At 34.7% G+C, this 22,964-nt stretch overlaps 1 protein-coding gene across 1 annotated transcript in view; it reads left to right on the forward strand.

The window, feature by feature from the left end:
• Nucleotides 1-22,964, forward strand: part of STK31 (serine/threonine kinase 31) — an 89,640-nt gene that overhangs the window by 38,011 nt on the left and 28,665 nt on the right. Inside the window, exons 11-21 of the mRNA XM_059171368.1 lie at nucleotides 2,753-2,875; nucleotides 9,868-10,047; nucleotides 11,656-11,772; nucleotides 13,777-13,896; nucleotides 15,170-15,301; nucleotides 16,533-16,634; nucleotides 18,654-18,734; nucleotides 20,356-20,481; nucleotides 21,273-21,398; nucleotides 21,582-21,668; nucleotides 22,378-22,527. Of these exons, the coding sequence (XP_059027351.1) occupies nucleotides 2,753-2,875; nucleotides 9,868-10,047; nucleotides 11,656-11,772; nucleotides 13,777-13,896; nucleotides 15,170-15,301; nucleotides 16,533-16,634; nucleotides 18,654-18,734; nucleotides 20,356-20,481; nucleotides 21,273-21,398; nucleotides 21,582-21,668; nucleotides 22,378-22,527 (1,344 nt within the window). The remainder of the gene's footprint in view (nucleotides 1-2,752; nucleotides 2,876-9,867; nucleotides 10,048-11,655; nucleotides 11,773-13,776; nucleotides 13,897-15,169; nucleotides 15,302-16,532; nucleotides 16,635-18,653; nucleotides 18,735-20,355; nucleotides 20,482-21,272; nucleotides 21,399-21,581; nucleotides 21,669-22,377; nucleotides 22,528-22,964) is intronic.

Raw genomic sequence — 22,964 nt, forward strand, 5'->3', positions numbered from 1 at the left:
TGGTGTGGTGGTCTGAGTGGTGTGCAGTATTGGACTCTGCCTTACTATTAAATGCTATTTAAGCACCCATTATTGAAAGGTGGTTATTTGTGGGTAGGGGAGGGTATGAAGAGCAGATTATTTCCTATGAAATCTTTATTAGCATAGGTACAAGTATATTTCCTCTCACAATTTTCTTTAGTTTATATTGAGCTGAACAGAGCTCCTGTTTTTCATATGAAGATACTTAACACAATCATAACTTTCCATAGTACCTATGAGTTCCATACTTGTGTTTGAAGTTGCTCCATCTGAATTATTGGTGGTTTCTATGGTTTCTACCTCTGGGGATTGTACCCCAAAAGTCGTCTTCCTAGTTCATACCTAGGTTGCCCAGTTGGCAATAGCTGACTGTAGGCGAGAACAGAATAATTAGGTCTTTGGAAATTCCAGGATTGTTAAATTTGTACAAGGGACTGTATTTGTGTCATTTTACATGTTAGACCCTAACTGATCACTTCTAATTACAGAAGAAAAAAGTGACAAAAGCAATGAGTTTGATCTATATGAAACACAGGTAATGTGATTAGGTAGTTTATAAACTTCTTCTTTACACTTTTAAAATGGACAGTTTTGTTCTTATTTTATAAATGAGAAAATTGAGGCCTACAAGGTTTAAGGAAATTGCTGAAGATTAAATAGTTGTAAATGTTAAAACGGTATTTGAACCTAAGTATGTCTGACTACAAGGTGTATTCTCTTTCCATTTAAACTATGTTGTTGATATTAAAGTAATTCATGATGTCTTTTCTTTTCTTTCTTTTTTTTTTTTTTTAAGAATTTTAAAAATTTATTTGACAGAGAGAGAGAGGCAGTGAGAGAGGGAACACAAACAGGGGGTGTGGGAGAAGGAGAAGCAGACTTCCCACTGAGCAGGAGCCTGATGTGGGGCTGGATCCCAGGACACTGGGATCCTGACCTGAGCCAAAGGCATACATTTAACTGACTGAGCCACCTAGGTGCCCCTCTAGTATATTTAAGAAAAAAAATTATTTATTTACATAAGTAATCTCTACACCCAATGTGGAGCTCGAACTCATGACTCTAAGAACAAGAGTCATATGCTGTCCAGACTGAGCCAGCCAGATGCTCCTTTGATTTTTTTTTTTAAAGGAGATATTTGGGGACACCTGGGTGGCTCAGTCATTAAGCATCTGCCTTCAGTTCAGGTCATGATTCTAGGGTCCTGGAATTGTGAAGGTGCATCGGGCTCCCTGCTCAGTGAGAAGCCTGCTTCCCTCTCTCCCACTTCCTGTTTGTGTTCCCTCTTTCACTGTCTCTCTCTGTGTCAAATAAATAAAATCTTAAAAAAACAAAACAAAACATGGGGGCTTAAGTGGGAACATGGGGGCTTAAGTGGGTAAGAGAAGAATCAATGAAACAAGATGGGATTGGGAGGGAGACAAACCATAAATGACTCTTAATCTTACAAAACAAACTGAAGGTTGCTGGGGGAGGGGGGTTGGGAGAAGGGGGGGTGGGGTTACAGACATTGGGGAGGGTATGTGCTTTGGTGAGTGCTGTGAAGTGTGTAAACCTGGCGATTCACAGACCTGTACCCCTGGGGATAAAAATACATGTTTATAAAAAAATAAAAAATTAAAAAAAAAAAAAAAGGACTTATTTGTTTCTGCTTACTGCTAAAGCAGCCCCTTACGTTTCAGGATTTAATTTTGGGCTTCATTTCCTGAAAGTTCATTTGATAGACTGAAGAGTGGATTATTGAATAAATCCAGAGTTATAACTACTGCTGAGTTGCCTTTTTTTTTTTTTTTTTTTTTTAAAGAGAGGGGTGAGGAGGGGCAGAGGGAAAGGGAGAGAGAATCTTAAGCAGGTTCCATGCCTAGTGCAGAGCCAGATCTCATGATGAGACCATGGCCTGAGCTCATATCAAAAGGTGGACACTTAACCACCTGAGCTATCCAGGCATCCGGCATTTTATTTCCCTTATTGAACTTAATTTAGGTCTAGTGTTATTTCATTTATGTATTTTGTACAGTACCTCAACCTGATTGCCATGTGTATTTTTAATGAGATTCTTTTCTTTTTTGCGTATAGTTATAAAATGGCCTGGTTGAACTTACACAAAAAAGAATATAAAATTCAAGCTTTTTAGTGTATGTGGCAGACACTGCAATAGGTAGCAGAGACACAGATTTGTTTAAGACATGATTCTCTTGGATGTGGGATATACATATAAATAGTTTCAATGTAGCTTGATAAGTACTATAATAGAGATAATGCATAGAATTCTTGGATCTCTCTCATATGCCTATTTCCAAACCTAACCTCTTAGACAAATTGGAGGTTTTACCATGGTGGAGATTAAGTGAATCTCGAAGGGTAGGTAGTTGAAGGAATTGACAGGTGGAATGGGAGCAGGAGGGAGTTAGTGTATAATTAATAATAGGAACTTGGATAATTTTTTAAGAAAAACAAAAATTTCAGTGTTGTCCATATAGTGGGAAAAATAAGAGTAGGATTATGAAGAGAAAGATGCTTGTCTTAAAAGCTACTGTGTTTGGAGAATGTAATGTTAAATTTTACTCACTTTAAGACATTAGTTTTTTTTTTTTTTTTTTTACATAGGTCACTCACTTTAAGACATTAGTTTTTTGTTTTTTTTTTTTTTTTTTTACATAGGTCAGTGTGTATAAAAAAAAAAAACCAGCTGGTGTATTAATGATTGTTATTCTTTGTTTTCTTTCTCCAGAACGAAGGGAGTATTTTGATTGCCAAAAGAAATGAAGTGCAACAGAAACTGAACATGGCAGTAGAAGTTTTTATTCTGGAAGTAGATGAGTTACCTCTTAATAAACGCTTGAAAACATTGCAGGTTAGAATTTAAAAAGATATATATATATACATTAAAATATGTTTATCATTTGAGAGGTGAAATATGCATTTACCTTGAGATTTCAGATAGTACTAATGGCTACAAAATTTTATCTTCTTTTGGATGAATTCAAATTTCTTTTTAATAGGATTAAAATACTACTTTAATCTATTTAATATGTTTATATATGTATATCTATCCTGCAAATAAGGTAAAATGGTCAGACACATCAGGATTGCTAGAGTGGCATTCACTGGGAAAACTCATGGATACAGAAGCTGTAGCAGGCATGTGAGTCCCTGTTGTCTGTTGCATTCCAGCAGAAAATCTGGTAGGGTCACATGTCAAGAGTTTAGAAGAGGAGTCCTGATCCAGTATCAGGGGCTAGAGTACAGTAGCTCTAGGTTGTTATGCAACCTTATCTTCAGCCTTATCCTGCCATCTCTGCAATGACTTTAATTTGGAGTGAATGCACATGTGACAGTGTTATGAAACATTTTTCTCTTTGTTTATTCAGATTTTTTTTTAGTCTCCTTTAATGATGTTTTAAAATTTTTCTCTAAAAACCCTCTGGCATTTCTTCATTTAACTTCAAGATATGTATACTTTTGGTTGCTTTTGTGGCTATTACCTTACTTTCCATTTCTTATTTTTGATGGTGTAGTGGAATACTGTTGATTTTTATTTATTTGTTTGCTTACTTATTTTTACTGTTTTTTAAAAAAATATTTTATTTATTTATTTGACAGAGATCACAAGTAGGCAGAGAGGCAGGCAGAGAGAGGGGGCGGGGAGGTAGGCTTCCCGCTGAGCAAGAGCCCGATGTGGGGCTCTATCCCAGCACCCTGGGATCATGACCTGAGCTGAAGGCAGAGGCCCAACCTACTGAGCCACCCAGGCGCCCTTTTACTGTTGACTTTTATACATTGATGTCTCTGGCAACTCTCCTGAACTCTTTTAGTTCTCATTTCTCTATTAATATTCTTTGAACTTTCTTTGTGGTCATATCATTTGAAAACAACAGCCATCTTCTCCATCTACTTTTTATATATCTTCAGACTTTTACTGCATTGGTCAGCATCTTTAGTAACAAGTTAAATCTTGGCTGTGCTAGTTGGCATCCTTGTTTTATTTTGGATCGCAGGGAATGAGTTTGCTAGAGAGTTGGGGAAAAGGATATTCAGGGACATCTTGATACTGTCTCTTTCTGTCTGCCTGGAGGAAGATGTAGTTTAGATAATACCACGTATAGTATAAGTTCTTCCAGAATTGTGAAGTGACCTTTGCATGCAAAAGGGCAGTGGTGTAGTAAGAATGTACCTGTTTATAGTGCAGTTTTTACTTTACCCTGTGAAGGTCTTTTTCTTCTCATGAACTGCTAGTAAACATAGGTTTGCAACCGAGATGATTGTAAAAACTCTTCTTAAAGTTTAATCTTATGAGAGTTTTTGCTATATCTGGTTTGTTTCCCTTTATATTATTCCTCTTGGTCACCAGAATATTTTTTAAACTTCTGTTTTGATGAAGTAGTTTGATATTTACCTATATTCTTCAAATACTTAAGAAATAAAACCTATACTTCAATTATGGAGGTCAGAGAAGTTAAAGTTCATGATTTCTGATTTCCTCAACAGTTACTGAGACTTCTTTTGTAGCCTAAAATACATGGTTGATTGTTTATGACTGTTCCTTATAAGGTAAAAAAGAAAGTATATTCCAGGTATACTTGGTATGCAGGTCCTAATGTATAGCTATTATTTTAATCCTTAATCTTCTGTATCTTTTCTTAGTTTTTTATCTGATCAGTTTATCAGTTTTGAGAGATTGTTATATATTCTAGTTCTTTAATTGTTAAAAAAAAAGTCAGTGCTGGGGCACCTGGGTGGTTCATTGTTAAGCTTCTGCCTTCAGTTCACGTCATAATCCCAGGGTCCTGGGATCAAGCCAGTGTCAGTCTCCCTGCTCACCAGGAAGCCTGCTTCTTCCTCTCTCATTCCCCCTGCTTGTATTCCCCCTCTGACTGTGTCTTTCTCTGTCAAATGAATAAATCAAATCTTTAAAAAAAAAGTTAGTGTTGTATTGTTGGGTGTTAAAGTATTTATGATTGTTATGTATTTTATTTTACTTTATTTATTTATTTATTTATATTTTAAAGATTTTATTTATTTATTTGACAGAGAGAGATCACAAGCAGACGGAGAGGCAGGCAGAGAGAGAGAGAGAGGGAAGCAGGCTCCCTGCTGAGCAGAGAGCCTGATGCGGGACTCGATTCCAGGATCCCGAGATCATGACCTGAGCCAAAGGCAGCGGCTTAACCCACTGAGCCACCCAGGCGCCCCTACTTTATTTATTTTAAAGATTTTATTTATTTGGCAGAGAGAGCACAGTGAGAGAGGGAACTGAAGCATGGGGAGTGGGAGAAGCAGGCTTCCTGCTGAGCAGGGAGCCTGATGCAAGGCTCGATCCTAGGACTCTGGGATCATGACCTGAGCCGAAGGCAGACACTTAACGACTGAGCCACCCAGCCACCCCTGTTATGTATTTTAAACTGTTTTCTTTTTCACCATTATGTGACCTTACTTTTCCTTCATGGTATTAAAATATTGTTTCCTTTAAAAATTCCTTTTCTGCCTCTATTTTTTGCTTTATCTTCTTTCCCTCCCTTTATCTTATTTTTTATTTTAAAATTTTTTTAGAAGATTTTAATTTATTTAACTGACAGAGAGAGAGAGAGAAAGCGCGTGCACAGCAGGGTGAGGGGGAGCAGCAGAAGGAGAGGAAGAAACAGGCTCCCCACTGAACAAGGAGCCCAATGCAGGGCTTGATCCCAGGACCCTGGGATCATGACCTGAGCCAAAGGCAGATGCTTAACCTACTAAGCCACCAGGCACCCCACCCTCCCTTTATTTTAAATTGAATGTCTTTCTTAGACAACATACTAATGGATCATTTTTTAAAAGAAGCTAATGTATAAATTTGTATTTTGATGGGTAACTTGATTTATATGTTTATAATTACTGTTTTATTAGAACATATTTCTGTAATTGTTTTGTGTTTCTGTTGGTCATGGTTTCTATTTTTTCCCCCCTTTCCTACCTTATACCACTAATATCTTAGAACATTCTCATCTGCCTTTGGTGTGTCTTCTTGCTGTGTATTTCTCTCCTAAAAATCAGCTAACCACTTGTTTAGGATTTTAGTTACAGAATGTTACAGGTATTGTAAATGATAATTCAGATAACAAACTTTAGAGTTATTCTCTCATTCTTATTTGATAAATTGTTGGATATCTTTTGGTTTTCTCTGTGTATTGGAGTATTTTCTCAAAGTACCTTATTCCCTTAAATATTTATTTATTTATTTATTTATTTATTTATTTATTTTAGAGAGAGAGAGAGGGTGGAGGAAGGGGCAGAGGGAGAGGTTTTCAAGCAGAGTCCCATTGAGCTTGGAGCCCGATACAGGGCTCAGTGTCATGACTCATGAGATTATGGCCTGAGACGGAACTAAGAGTTGGATGCTTATTTGACTGAGCCACCCAGGTGCCCCCTCTAAGAGTACTTTCAAAGAGCTCTTTGTGTGGTTGATTTTGTAAAGTATTAAGTGTCTCAGAATATCTTTTTTTTTTAGAAAATTTTAATACCATTTGTTTATTTGAGAGAGAGTGTGAGCGATCCAGCATGGGGTGGTGGCGGGCAGGGAAGAGAAGCAGACTTCCTGCTCAGCAAGGACTCTGGGATCATGATATGAGCCGAAGGTAGATGCTTAACTAACTGACCACCTAGGCACCCCTGTCTCAGTATATCTTATTTAAACATTTAAACAGTTGATTGCATTTACGTACTTTAAACAGTTGTTTCATTGGCTATAAAATATTTGATTCAAAGTCCATTGTTCTTTCAAAATTTGACGATAATAATTCATTGTCTTCTTCTCATAGTTGTTACCAGTCTGATTTTTGTTCTTCTGTGATGTTTTTCCTCCACTGAAAACTTTAATGTTTTCTCTTGACTTTGTTCCTAATCTGCACTGAAGTTTCTATTTAATCTGAGTACATTCAGTCTGAGATTTTCTATTTTTCTTTAACTCTATGGAATATTTGATAATTATTTCTTAAGATATTATCCCTTCTTCTCTCCTACCCCTTCTCTCCTCAATTTACTTTGTCTTTTATCCTGGGACTTCTGTTAGATGTACATTTAAATTTCTTCTATCCTCTACATATTTTAATTGTTCCTGTATGTTTTCTATCTTTATCCTTTTCTGAGTCTTTTTGGGGGGGATCTGAGGAATCCTTGACTTAATCATCTAGCTCACTAATTAGTTCTCTAGCTGTATCCTTTTTGCCATTTAGTGAATGCATTGTATTCTTTATTTCAAAGATTATTTCTTTTATACCTAATATTTTCAGTTGGTTATTGTCTATAAGTACTTGATTTTGCCTTGTGTTTTCAGTATTCTTTTTTTTAATCTTTCTTTTTTTCCCATTTTATTTTATTTTATATCTTTTCAGTGTTCCAGCATTCATTGTTTATGCGCCACACCCATTGCTCCATGCAATACATGCCCTCCATAATATCCACCACCAGGCTCACCCAACCTCCTCCCCACTCCTCTCCCCTCCAAAACCCTCAGTTTGTTTCTCAGAGTCCACAGTCTCTCATGGTTTTTCTCCTCATCCAAGTTCTCCCAACTCACTTCTCCTCTCCATCTCCTAATGTCCTCTGTGTTATTCCTTATGCTTCTCAAGTAAGTGAAACCATATGATACTTGACTCTCTCTGCTTGACTTATTTCATTCAGCATAATCTCGTCCAGTTCTGTCCATGTTGATACAAAATTTGGCTATTCATTGTTTCTGATGGAGGCATAATACTCCATTGTGTATATGGACCATATCTTTATCCATTTGTCCATTGAAGGACATCTTGGTTCTTTCCACAGTTTGGCAACTGTGGCCATTGCTGCTATGAACATTGGGGTACAGATGGCCCTTCTTTTCACTATATCAGTATCTTTGGGGTAAATACCCAGTAGTGCAATTGCAGGATCATAGGGAAGTTCTATTTTTAATTTCTTAAGGAATCTCCACACAGTTTTCCAAAGTGGCTGCACCAGCTTGCATTGCCACCAAGAGTGTAAGAGGGTTCCCCTTTTTCCACACCCTCTCCAACACATGGTGTAAAAGAATGGCTGAGTTTCATTTTTTTATACATAGCTGTCCAATTTTCCCAGCACCATTTATTGAAGAGACTATCTTTTTTTCCACTGTATATTTTTTCTTGCTTTGCCAAAAATTAGTTGACCGTAGAGTTGAGGGTCCATATCTGGGCTCTCTACTCTGTTCCATTGGTCTGTGTGTCTGTTTTTGTGTCAGTACCATGCTGTCTTGGTGATCACAGCTTTGGAGTAAAGCTTGAAATCAGGTAACGTGATGCCCCCAGTTTTGTTTTTCTTTTTCAACATTTCCTTAGCAATTCGGGGTCTTTTCTGGTTCCATACAAATTTTAGGATTGTTTGTTTCAGCTCTTTGAAAAATGCCGGTGGAGTTTTGATTGGGGTGGCATTGAAAGTATAGATTGGTCTAGGCAGTATAGCAGTATAGACATTTTAGCAATGTTTATTCTTCTGATCCATGAGCATGGAATGGTCTTCCATCTTTTTGTGTCTTCTTCAGTTTCTTTCATACACAAAGATAAACTTAAACTGGATAAAAGACCTCAGTGTGAGGCAGGAATCTATCAAAGTCCTAGAGGAGAACTTAGGCAGTAATCTCTTTGACGTCAGCCACAGCAACTTCTTTCAAGTTATGTCCCAAAAGGCAAAGGAAACAAAAGGGAAAATGAACTTTTGGGACTTCATCAAGATCAAAAGCCTTTGCATAGTATTCTTTCTTTTTGTTGAGAGTATTTGTTATGCTTATTTCGAGTTCTTTGATTTTGCTTCCTTTTTATAAAGTGACTTAGATTGTTATATTCCTTTCAGAGTTCTTCTGTTAGTCATGGACTTCATCCTTCTCTGTATCTCCTTCAAAGGTCTCGTACTTCCTTGGAGAACTGTAAGCTATCTTGGTTCTGTGCTGTTGTGTAGGTAGGGGATAGGGTGATAGAGGGTTCTGAGAGAGGGGTGAAAGCTTGGAATATAACTTCAAAGACTTCAGGTGGGTTTAGAGAATAGGATGGGGTTGTTACTCAGAGCTTCTAGGGTTACAGTTTGGACTCAGCTACTACCTATAGGCTTTTATTCTAGATGATCTTACTTTTCAGTGGACCTTCCAGTCCCTCTGCCTCAGCCACTACTCTTTTTCAGGTGTTACTATCCTTGGGTGTAAATGCCACCAGGTATTCAGGGGAAAAGGGAAGAAAAGAAAATGCTTAGGGGATGGCTGACTTTTTTTTGGTACAGGTTATCAATTTTTGGCTCATTTAGGTTCTTGTACTGTACTTGTGTAAGTCCATTGCCTCTTGCTTTGTGCTACTGCTTTACAGTGTGAGAGGGAAGGGTGTATGAAGAAGGTTCCCTTTTCCCACATGTTATTTTTGCTGAGGTAAATACATGCCTTCTTCCACTTTGCCATGGCTTGCTCATTGCTAAGCACCAGCTATCTTGTCTTTCCAAGAGTTTCTTAGAGTTTTGTGATAAAAATTTCTAGGATCTTTTTAAAGTTTTCCCCTTGTTTCAGTGACATTTCTAGAGTTTTGTTCCTAGAGAGCACCACTAGGCTCTCTTGTCTCTTCTAGTCCTTTCTAAAATGCTTTTTAAGTTCATATATATATTCCTTAGTTGGAATTGTCTAACTTTTATTATTATAATCCAAATAAGTCACCTTCTAGGTAGCTTTATATTTTCATATCTAATGTTTCCAAGTTTTATTTATAAGATTCTTAAGGATTGGGTTTCAACATACTGCTTTTCTGTCTCACAGATTTTAATATGGTGCTTGAATCCTAATATGAAGTTAATAAACTTTAACAAACAAATATATTTCTATAGGATCTGTCAACCTCTTTAGAGGCAGTATATGGACAGGCCAAAGAAGGGACAAACTCTGAAGAAATACTTAAGAAATTTTATGACTGGAAGTGTGATAAAAGAGAGGAGTTCACCAGTGTTAGAAGTGAAACAGATGTTTCTCTACAACGTCTCGTAGCATGGTTCCAGAACACTGTGAAGGTAATAAGAGCCCTTGCCCAGTGTTGGTGTTGGTGTTGTAGTGTAAAGCAGGGAATATTGGTTTTATAGTAATTTTCCAAGTGTAATTTACTTCTATTTTGAGGAGGAGAAATGAAGAGGAAGAGAGGGATTGAGGGGAAGTTGCCTGGAATAGAAGGGTGAGGGATTTACATATTTTTATTCTCTAGAAACATATATGGAAAACTGCTTCATAAGCCTTTATAGGTATAAGAAAGTATCACTGGCATTTATTACAAATGTGGTGTATTTTCTATAGCTATAGTGTAGAGATAAGGGTCTTATTGTATTTACATGTGCTTAAAGGGTAGTAGAGCTTTCTTCTTTGTTTAGCTTCTTTTTTAGCAAGATGTGTGTTTTAACATTAGTTGGCCAGCTCCTCATGCTGAAAGTATGTTAATTGGCAGTGTTTAAGTTTTTAAAGTTTTAGATATCTTAAATATCTTAAAGATATCTAACGTAAATGGAGAATACTAATCTCATTTGGTACTAAACATTAGAAATGGTGTTTTGTGTATTATTATTCTTAGTTCTTATTTATTATCACAAAAACACCATGTAATCTTCCAAAAGCTGTGGGGGCATGTAATTTTGTATTAATATACTTGGAATCCTAATTAAATTTCAGCCTCATTTTGTTGCTGATTCTGTTTTCTCTGTTCTTCTGTCTGCTTTACAACCTTCTCAGGAAGGGAGGTGTCATTTATCTGTGTGAATGGTTTACAGATATGCATTTCTAGCTTTGTTTTGGGGGAAAAAAGTCTTTAATCTCTCAGCTACCTCCAGAGCTCTTCATTTTGGTACTTTTTAATGGACATATTAACATTAATTATTTCTTTGTTGTCTTTTGTTGTTGATTAGAATGGCTCTCTGCTAAGGTTAACTATCATGTAACCTTTTCTTTCATTTCCGTAGCTGTTTCCCTAATCCAGATCTCCATATTAGTCACATATCTTATCTCTAAAATCAAAGTGACTGCTTGGGACTTTTATGTTCTGTATTATAATTGAGGCCCATGATTTTATTCTATTTAACACTTTATTATAAAGTCTATTTCCTGATAGAAAATATCTTTGTTTTCTTAATAAGGTGGAAGTCATCTGGGTTTAATCTTTATCTCCAGATTCCTAAATACTTATACTGGATATCATGAGATATCCAGTATAAACATATGCCTTTTTTATTAAAGAGCGCTGGCATTGTCTGCCTACTACCTATCAGATTTAAACTTTTCACCTGAACATTTAAGTTTCTTACCAGCTTTTAGTCAGACTGTTTTCTTTGACTATCCTCACAAAGTCTTGGTCTTGTTTCTGTTTGTTTTTTTTTTCTTCTTCATACTTTTCCTTTTATGTCTCTAAGCCACAGATTATGTTAAAAAATCTGTGTTTTATGTGTGTAATATGTGTATGCCTTTTCTTTTTTGATGTGAAAGTTTGGGGAGGGCAGTAGTTTATCTTTCTTGTGTGTCCTTTCTTCTCTCACATTGCCTAGTGCATAGGCTAATGCTCTGCTCTAGGTATAACAACACAACACTAATAGAAAATAATTAAATGATATACTTTCATGTTTTAATTTTTTGCAAATGAGGCTTTTGATCTCTCTGTGGAAGAATCACAAACTTCTGAAGACACAATCAGTAGTCTTGATGAAATCCTAGAGAAGACTGAGTCAAGTATCTGCAAAGAGCTGGAGATATCTCTGATTGTGAGTATTGATATTCTTTACTACTTCCTTTGAAGCAATACGGTTTTTCTTGCTAATTAGAAAGCATGAAGACTGATTTTAGGTTTCCTCTTATAGACCTATATGAAATAGTAACATTGTCAAGTTCTAATCTAAGCACAATGCAAATTTTTATTCTTTCACAGAGTGATAATTTCATTTTTTAAAGTTTTTATTTTAATGACAGTTAATTAACATCGTGTTATATTAGTTTCAGATGTACAGTACAGTTAATTCAGCACTTCCATACATCATCCTGTGCTCCTCTTGACAGGTGCACTCCTTAATCCCCATCACCTATTTAATCCATTCCCACACCCCCTTTTCTTCTGGTAACCATCACTTTGTTAAATGATGTGTTCTTTCTTTTTTTTTCTCTTCCAAATTTTTTTTTCAAATTCTTATTAGTTAACATGTAGTGTAATAAATGCTTATAGGAGTAGAATTTAGTGATTCATCACTTATATATAACATCCAGTGCTCATTATAACAAGTGCCCTCCTTAATGCCCATCTCCTGATATTTTCATTTTAATAGGACATTTCACATTAAAAAAATTAAACTTAACATTTAATTCCAGGAAAACTCCTCTTAATTCGAGTGTGTTAGCTTTCTATGTCATTTGATTCTTCAGTCCATCATACCCAATGATTGTAAGAAAAGACTTCAGAATTTGTGAAAAATTAAAATAAAATCGGAAAGAGCTTTGGAAGTGTATATATAAGACCGATTAGTAGTTCCCTTTCTGTTCTGTGTATGTTCTCTACTGTCATGCCAAGTTAAAAATTAGTGTAGTTCTTCCAAAGAGCATTTTGTAATGTTATTATTGCTCAATGAGACTCTTTCCCAGTTTTTCAGGCTGTTTACTGAAGTCTCATTGGTTATATTGTTCCTTTTACTTGTTTCTTTTTACCTCTTGCAGTTTTATTCAGGTTGGCATTGAAAAATATATATATGTTTCTGTATTTCCCTGTTTTAAAATAGTCTATTTTTAATAGTATTTAGATGGTTTAGTCAGATTTTATTTTTTTATTGCTGAAATATGATTAACATACAATGTTGCATTAATTTCAGGTGTACAACATAGTAATTTGACGTTTCTATACATTATTCAGTGCTCATCAGGATAATCTTAGTCAGTGTCCGTTACCTTGCAGGACTGTTAAAATATTATTGACGATGTTCTCTGTGCTGTACTTTTCATCTCCGTGACTTATTTATTCTATAGCTGGAAGTTTGTATCTCTTTGTCAGACTTGATTTTAAAAGATTTTATTTATTTATTTGACAGAGAGAGATCACAAGGAGGGAGAGAGGCAGGCAGAGAGAGAGGAAACAGGCTCCCTGAGCCTGATATGGGGCTCGATCCCAGGACCTTGAGATCATGACCTGAGCTTAAGGCAGAGGCTTTAACCCACTGAGCCACCCAGGTGCCCCCAGACTTGATTTTAGAAGTGGTTGTTAATAGATGATTTCTAAAAATAAAATGTTGAAGTTCTTTGTGTTGTTTGGTTCTTAAATTTAGTGTAGTGTTATCCTTGATTTCCTTTAATACTAGTCTAGAAAGCTGTAGGAATAATGATGTAAGGGGAGCAAAATTTTCCATATGAACATCTTTCACATCAGTATCTCTTCTATCTAGAAAAAGATGTGTTTAAGAAATACTTTGGGAGCGCCTAGGTGGCTCAGTCAGTAAGTTCTGCCTTTGGCTTAGGTCATGATCCCAGGGTCTGGGATGGAGCCAGATGTCAGGCTCCTTGCTCTGTGGAAAACCTGCTTCTCCTCTCCCACTCTTCCTGCTTGTGTTCCTTCTCTCACTGTCTCTCTTTCTGTCAAATAAATAAAATCTTAAAAAAAGATACTTTGGAAAAAAATAGAAATTTTAAAAGGCATTTCTTAAAAAAGTTTGTTCATTGTTATTGGAGGTTTAAATTATTTTGGATATTCTTTTGTGAATAATTCCATGTGTATGATTTATTTCACTTAGGAACAAGGTGATGAGGACAAGGAGGTCATTTTAAATACATATAGTCAAGTACTACAAAAGATCCGTTCAGAGGAAAGGCTTATTGCTACAGTACAATCCAAGTACAAGGACAGTATTGAGGTTGGATTATGCTTTATTTTTTAGGTCTTTTATATTGATGCTATGGATTTTTTAATACTTAAATTTTTCTCAACTAGTTTAATACCCAGTGTATATGTAACTAATTATTATTGCTAGAAGAACAATATAGTTAGCTGATGTGTAATTAAATTCACCCCACAGTGAAAATAGTGGTTTAATTGATAAAAACATATTGCATTTTTGGATTGTGTTCTTTAAAACCTAATCTTTACTGGGACACCTGGGTATCGCAGTCGGTTGAGTGTCTGGCTTTTAATTTCGACTTGGGTCATTATTTTGGGGTCTTAGGATGGAGGCCCCCCATGGGGCTCTGCTCTCAGCAGAGTCTGCTTGGGATTCTCTCTTGCTCTTCCTCTGCCCCTCTTGCTTTCTCTTTCTCTAAAATAAATAAATAAATCTTAAAAAAAAAAAAGCTTCATCTCTACTATCATTATCTTTATGCCTATACAGGTTTACAGTAGAAAATTTGTTAAATGCAGAAAAATAAGAAGAAATAAAAACATTGATTATAATCCTCTTAGCCTAAGAAGTAGATACTCAGGGCTAGTTTCAGAGTATTTTCTTTTTGGATGGTGACATATATATGTACATATATCATGTGCATTGCATTGTTTTGTAAACGGTTTTGAAAATATTTCTTCATTTAGTGGTATATTATGAATACTATCCCATGTGATTAGTGATTCTTCTATACTTTCATTTTGAGCAACTAATGCATCATCACTTGCATAGATATACAATATTATTTAACCTTCATCTGTGTTAGAAGTTAAGGTTACTTCTAATTATTTTTAACCATAAATAAGACTGTACATAATCTTTATTCATAATTTTGTGTTTCTCAGATTCCTAAAAATTGTTAGTTACTAAGTCAAAAGGAATCAGTGATGTTAAAATTGATACATATTGTCACACTACTTTGGGGAAGATAATTTTAGGTTATATCCTCACTAGTAATTCATTTTGCATCATATCTAACAAAGATGTCTCACTATAGCTCTCATCTTGAAATATTTCCCTTACCTTTGCTACTCTGATTGCTGGGACTTATATTCTCCTGAATAGAAATATTGATAACTAAGAAATCAGTTAGTAGATTGTCTTTTTGAGAATTGTAGAATTTCTTATTTCAATCCAAACTTAGTAAATAGTAGTTGAATCTTATTAGAGAAATAAGAAATGGTCAGTAAGTGATTTTAATAAATATTGTTTTCTGTGTTTTGAAAATACAATAACTTTTTTTCTTACTTAGTTTAAGAAGCAGATTATCGAATGTTTCAATAAGAGCCCCAATGTGGATCACTTGTTGTCCATTAAAAAGACATTGAAAAACTTAAAAGCTCGACTGAGATGGAAACTAGTTGAGAAGAATAATTTGGAAGAGGTAAGGAAACACTGTTCTTATGAAATTCCATGTGTACCTGATTTTACTCTGTTCCCTGAAAATAATGCATAAATACATTCTTTAAAATAGGAGAATTATATTTACATTTTGTTTTATATATTTATCTTTTTTCTGTGTATATAAATAAAATTATTAAATTAATAGTATAAACATTTTACCATATCATTAAATGTTCTATGAAAATGTTTTACATGGCTGCCTTTATTTTTAGTAACAAATATTTTAGAACAGTTTAAAAATCTTTTGGTTTAGACTGTTATAATACTTAATACAATACAAACTATTACATGCAAGGTATTCCCCTAAAGGTAGAATTTTTTCATAAAGTATTTTTAAGATCATGATGTTCTTTGTTAGCTCTCTTTTTAATGGCTGGACATACTATTCTTCCTAAGTATTCTAAGTTGTTTGCATACGATAATAGAACTGGAAAAATTCAGACACCCTAATCTGGACTAACCTCCTTCTTTCAGTTTGAAACTGAATAAACTGGTAATTCTTTATGTTCCCTTGAGGACTGATTTATGAACAAAAGAAATCTACATTACGTCTTAATTCAACTTGAGTTGACTCTTCCTCTTCAGTACTTAATTGGACTTGGAATGAAACTAGTTTAATGGCTTAATATTTTCCTAGTTTTTTATCCTATTCTGGACTGTGGGGAATGGGGTCTTTTTTTAGTTTAGTTTTTTAACTTTTGAAGATATACAAAATAGAAAACATTTATACTTTTTAAGGTGGCTTATTAATTACTGCTGGAGTTTTAAGGAGTCTTTTTGAGGTCTACATTGTTTTTCCTCTAATAAACACACCATACATTTACTCTTTTTTTTTTTTTTTTTTAAACCAAATCTATTGCAGAAGAGAATTCCAGGGAATTTAGTTGTATTTTCTTCATTCCTACTGGTTTGTGTTCTTGACATTTACTTTATGTTGGCAGTTGGTCATCTTAGAGAAAATCTACAGCAAATTAAGAGACAAGAAATATCTGTGTTGATTTTATGTCTTTAATTTTTATTCCTTTTTGAGGTTTGGGAACAGTCAGTGTTAGAATAAAGTTAACTGTTATGAGGGTCTTTTATCTGCTAGATACAGAAGGATACATAGAAATCAGAGTGATTTGCTATAGAAGTTGCATTCTTACTAGGAAGACTTGTTTTCAGTCCACTTTAATAAGCTTATAAGGTCACTTTTTCCTGTCTGATTTAAGTCGGATGACCATGATGGATCTGAAATTGAGAAAATAAAACAAGAAATAACTCAGTTGCGCAATAGCGTCTTTCAAGAAATTTATCGTGAGCGGGAGGAATATGTAAGTATTTAATTCTTTGAAGTTTTGAATTAGTATTTACTGTAGAAATTGAATTCATGTATCTATTTCATGAAGTGGACTCTAATAAGGCTGGAGATTATACTAGCATATTTATGTTTGCATAGTAATGTTAATGTGAATTTAGAAATTAATTTCTGATGATAATTTATAACCATTGTACCAAATGTGGAAATTATAGAAAATTATAAAGAATAAAAAATAACACCTATAATTTTTCCATTCCTTTATAATAGTAGTAGTCACTATGAACTTTTCACTTAACTTCTTTTAGCCTTTTTTCTGCCTGTTTTCACAAGAGGAGATTATAGCACAAACATACTTTTACATACTGCTTGATTTCTCTTTCACACAGAGCTAAATATTTTTTCCTTTAATAAAATCTAAATCAGCACTGTTTTAACCTAATGCTGCAATGAAAACATTAATGTGGTGACAGAATTTAGTTGAAGAATATAAAACAAAGTGCAACCACCTGAATTTTGGGGGGAAGTTACATCTTTTAAGTCTCCACTTTTATGCTAATGTCTTGTGACCTTGGGAGAGTTTGTCAGTGTATTTTCTCTTTAAAAGGGAAAGAATATGAGGCGCCTGGGTTGCTCAGTCTGTTGAACTTTAGGATTAACGATTTCAGCTCAGGTTATGATCTCAGGGTTGTGAGATCAAGCTCTTCATCAGGCTCTGCACTGGGTGTGGAGCCTGCTTGGGATTCTTTCTCTCCTTATCCTTCCCCTCCTTGCTTGTATGTGCAACCTGTCTTTATCAAATAAACAAATAAATAAAATGGAAATAATATAATATTTTATGTTTCAGGAATGTTAAGGGGGAACAAGTAAGGTAGGCACTGCTTGGAATAATAAAAATACCGTGAAAATAATAGGCAATCTGAGAGGGAGACAAGCCATGGGAGACTCTTAACTATAGGAAACAAACAGGGTTGCTGGAGGTAGGGTGCCTCAGTGGTTGAAGTGGGTGAGTGATGGGCATTAAGGAGGGCACTTGATGTAATGAGCGCTGGGTGTTATACGCAGCTGATGAATCACTGAATTCTTCCTCTGAAAGTAGTAATATGCTATATGTTAATTAATTGAATTTAAATAAAATAATAGACATTCTAAGTGTTATGTTTTATTTAGCAAATTCATCTGTGTGTGCTTAGTTATTCACCTTTTGCACCTTGGATAAATAGTTATCTTCCAGTGTTCCAGTGAGTTGACAAGTATCTAGAAGTTTTACTTAATAAATGTGACAAAAGACTTTCTTAAGGATCCTCACTTTTCACATTTACTTCAAAGTGGCTTTTGTAGAGCTGCATATTTGTTTTTGCTTTCAAGGCTTTTATGATTTCTTTCCCTCCTAAATGAAATAGTTACTATTTTAAAAATGTCAGTGTGTTCTTAGTATTTTGAGAAATGACAATTTTATGATGCAGACTGATGTTATCAACACACATTTTCATTTTAGCTTGGAAGTGTATGTATACTTTGATCTTAGGCAAGGTTCTGTGCCTATATATGTATACCAGGATAAAATTGATAATTAAATTTTTCTTCTGGGGGTGCCTGGGCCTGGGTGGTTCAGTCAACTAAACATCTGCCTTCGGCTCAGGTCATGATCCCAGGGTTCTGGGATAGGGCCCCCATATGGGCTCCCAGCTCAGCAGGGAGCCTGTTTCTCCCTCTCCAGCTCCCCTGTGCTTATGTTCCCTCTCTTGCGGTCTCTTGTCATAAATAAATAAAATCTTTTAAAAAAATTTTCTTTTTCTTCTGTTAGTGAGATGGTAACTTTGACCCAAGATGACTCTTGGTTTTCATTTGATATTTCTTGAAGTAGAAGGGAAAATCAGTGATTATGTATCTTAATAGGTTTTATATTTTATTAGCTTGTGTATTTTGTTAGATTTATAGTAAGAAAGATACTGCTATCTTATTTTTTCTTGAAGGGCAACATGTCATAATTGAATATATGTTGATTTATAATAAAAATATTTTTTAAATTTAGGAGAAGCTGAATAGCTTGGTACAGAAATGGTTCCCTGAGCTGCCTCTGCTTTATCCTGAAATAGGGTTACTTAAGTACATGGTAAGCTTTGTTACCCCTGAGAATTATTACTCTGTAGAGAGTGGAAAAGCAAAGATATTAAATTGTGTGCCAGTGTTAAATTTATGCTGTCCTTACTATGAAGATGTTCCTGATGAATTGTTTCTGGGTATTGTTATAACTTTTCCTCAAGACTATCGTTAGTATTAGTCTATTGTATTCTAACGTCTATATTAATTGGCATCTCTTTCTCTCTTTTCTCGTTTCCTCATAGCTATTCAGTACATTGCATGACACTTATTTGAATTAGAGGTATTTACTTTTTGAAATGATAAAGCAATTTTAGCTATTATTTCAAGAGTTAGAATAAAAGCAGGACACTGCCAGTCATGAAGAATTAAAGCAGAATATATCTTTTAAGTTAAAGCAGGCTGGGAAAGAATTCTAGAAATTTGGTTAAGTAGAGATGTTGACATGGGCATAGTTTTTTAGGCAGGCAGGATTCAAAGCCTGGGAGATCAGTGTTTTGGGCAAAAGGCCTATATGGAGCAGGATGGTAAGCTCTGGCTCTCAGGGCGGAATCTGTTAGCTCTTTGTTTTATATTGCCTGCTAAGGATAAGGGACTAGATGAAAGATCTATTCCTTAAGATTGTCATTAAGTTCATGATAATACCTTAAATATAGTACAGAAATGATTGTATACATAGAGTTATGAACTCATGAATATTGTAAGATTAAAAGTCCCCTTAAATAGTAAAGCAATTACTGTAAAATTTTTCCAGACTAGACTTAAAAAGAATGGGGGATTTTCTTCACAGTTATTTAATTTTAGCTTAGATACTCATGTAGGATGGATGAGTAAGTATGTGGTGCTCTGTAGGACTTGAAAATTAGTTTTTAGAAGTGTGCTGATCTCTTTATTATGAAAGATTATAAAATGTTTTAATCATAGCTAATGGACTCCTTTAATGATTTTAAGATGTGTGACTGTGGTGTATGCCCAGGAAACCTTTGTAGGTTGATTGTATTTTGTGGTTTACTTAAATAATATTGACAACACATATAAATAAAAACCAGAAAACAAATACAGAACACCTCTTGCTAAAATTACACCACAATAAAATTTACCTTGATCTAAAATGTTGATAGGTTTTATCCAAAAAATTTATTCCTTTTAAAAAGTGGCAGAAATATCTAATAGAATTAAAATACTTGAAAATCATTTTCCAAGGATTCCACTTCAAACAGAGGCAGAGGTGTTAGAATTACTTCATAGTAGTCATAATTTTTATATTTCTCATTCCCATTCTACAACCTTCTTTGTGTCTGTCTTCATTTTAATATTTTTAGGAAACACATAAAAGTCTTCCAGCTGAGCATCAGGGTTTTTTGGGATATATATCTGGTTAATCCCAGTCATATTCAGAATTTGTTCTAGAACTCTAGTGGCCATTAAATGTATGTTGATTACACTTTGGGTGAGAGGACTTCAAGAACCAGGAACTTGAAAAACTAGGAAGATTTTAGTATTTTTATTTACTGGTTTCTCCAGTAGGGTTGATGATATCCATATCATTTCATAGCATGTAACTAATTAAGTTAATGATTTAAAAGTACTGGGATGGTTTGGTTTCTTTAATTGTAACAAAAATTTTTGTCTAGAACTCTGGTGGTCTTCTTACTATGAGTTTGGAACGGGATCTTCTTGATGCTGAGCCCATGAAGGAACTTAGCAGCAAGCGCCCTTTGGTTTGTTCTGAGGTTAATGGGCAGATAATTCTTTTAAAGGTACGATTAAGTTCTGACCTTTGGAAGATTCAGAAGTATAAGGGGAGTGGTGGTATTATTTTTCAGGAAATTGAAAATCCATGCTTGTTTTTTAAATTACATGAGTTGAGTGGTGCCTTGATGGCTTAGTCAGTTAAGCATTGGACTCTTGATTTCAGCTCAGGTCATGATCTCAGGGTCATGAGATTGAGCCCCACATTGGGTAAGACTCTCTCTCTCTCCCTCTCCCTCTGCTCTTCCCTCCCATCTCTTCCTCCCGCATAAAAATTATATGAGTTGACTGGCACAGTGCTTATGTTTTCTGTTTGGCTGCCAGAACTTACTTTGAATTCAGAGTTTCCCTCATTTCCCTAATATAATATGTATCTTTAATAGAAGATACTTGGGCTTTTCTTTTTTGGGTGAACTTACTACATTCTGTCCAATAGCCTTTTAAAATTCTTGCTTTACTTAAAATTGTCTTTGAAATTTCAGCTGTTTTGCCAATACAATTTTCTATTCCTTGATTTCTTTATTGAGCGGGAAAACCGTTAATCATAATAGGGTAATTAATTTGGCCCTAGTGACAATGCATTATAGAACGTACATTAAGGTAGAGGTAGAATTGTTCTTTCTTTTCTAAATTATAGCATTCAAGGTAGATAGAAAAGGTACTTATGTATACAATTAAAAAATAAAATTAGATATGATTTAACTTATATAAAAAATCACTATGTTTAAGTTGAAATGATGTATAATTATATTAAGATTTTTAATGTTGGAATTCCCGTTACCTCTCTTTTTGGTACCAGGGCTATTCTGTAGATGTGGACACAGAAGCTAGGGTGATTCAGAGAGCAGCCGCCTATCACAGAGCATGGAGAGATGCTAAAGACGACTCTGGGTTACTACCATTGATATTCCTATTTTTGTGTAAGGTAAAGTTTTTATGTTAATCTCTTGGCGGAAAACATTTTATTTACAATATGTTTTAACTCTGAGCTTTAGAGAGGTAGTTCATTCTTTATAACATAAAGAAAAAGTTGTCGCATATAATTGATGTATACTAAAAAGACATTGAAGAATTTTTCACTTTAAGTTTCATTTTGTTTTGCTTTTAGTCTGATCCTATGGCTTATCTGATGGTCCCATACTATCCTAGGGCAAACCTGAGTGCTGTTCAAGCCAGTGTGCCTTTAACTTCAGAAGTAAGTAAAAAACATTATTTCTGTGGATATATTAAATGAGAAAATAACCCCTATTGTTAGAGGGCAGCACTATATGTTTTATACACTATGTAAAATTTTGACTGGTATTATGCTATATATATATGTGTGTGTGTGTGCTATATAATTAGCACATCAATCCTGTGGTATAAGTTATCCTGTTATATACAGATGAGAAAAAATGAGGCTTACAGAGATTAAGTGACTTGCACAGGGTCCTCAACAAGAGGTAGAAATAGGAATTGAAATTAGGTCTTTTGGTGCCAAAGCCCATGCTTATAACCATTAAGCTGTGTTGTATGTAAATTGTGTAGTATAGCACTTGATATTATAATTGCTTAAGTGACAGCTTTAATTTGCATTGTAAATTTGAATTAGTAATAAAAATAGAGGATGTCCTGATTCTTTTTACCTGGTATTACTATTTAGTCTCTCTTTTCTACATGCTTTATATGCTCATTATTTATAACCTAAATCTTCTTAGAAACGGCAGTGTTTTAAGTTATATGTGTATGATGTTACATGATGAGGGCTTCTGGTCTGTTTTTTCTCTATGCTGTATTCTTACATTAAAGTTTCATTTGGAAGAAGCTTCATTCACTTCTGGATAAGTCTTTTAATTAAAGAAAAGGTTCATGTATTAAAATGATTTGACAACTTCCTGACATCTTTTGTGGGTACTTATCTGTAGGAAGCTTTAAAGGTCATGAAAGGTGTTGCCCAGGGCCTGCATACATTGCACAAGGCTGCCATAGTTCATGGATCACTTCATCAGAACAATGTATTTGCTTTGAATCGTGAACAAGGAATTGTTGGAGATTTTGACTTCACCAAATCTGTGGTAAAGTATTATGGTTTTACAAATAGGTTCTGGACCTCATTTAATATTATTAGACATTAGTTCAGCCTTTTACTTGATATGGTAATTTATTATAAGATCTTTGTCTTTGTTAAGGCATGTAATGTCATGTAGTGTAAGCAAGTATTACCAGCTAGGTGATAGAACAAGAGTTTCTAAATTTGTGCCATATGTATGTGTGTGTGTGTGTATATATATATATATATATATATATATATATATATGGTGTGTGTGTGCATTATATATTTTAACTCTTAAGTATTAGGAGTAACCTAACATCACAGTCAATGATACTGACAATACTAATGATTAATAATTTTATCATCATCAAGAAATACTTAATTACTTGTAAATATGCAAGGAAAACTAGGTGGCCATCTCCAATCTCCCCTTCTGCTGGTGCCCTCTCCTACCAGTAG

Source organism: Mustela lutreola, chromosome 4, assembly GCF_030435805.1.
Source record: "Mustela lutreola isolate mMusLut2 chromosome 4, mMusLut2.pri, whole genome shotgun sequence".
Classification (NCBI taxonomy): domain Eukaryota; kingdom Metazoa; phylum Chordata; class Mammalia; order Carnivora; family Mustelidae; genus Mustela; species Mustela lutreola.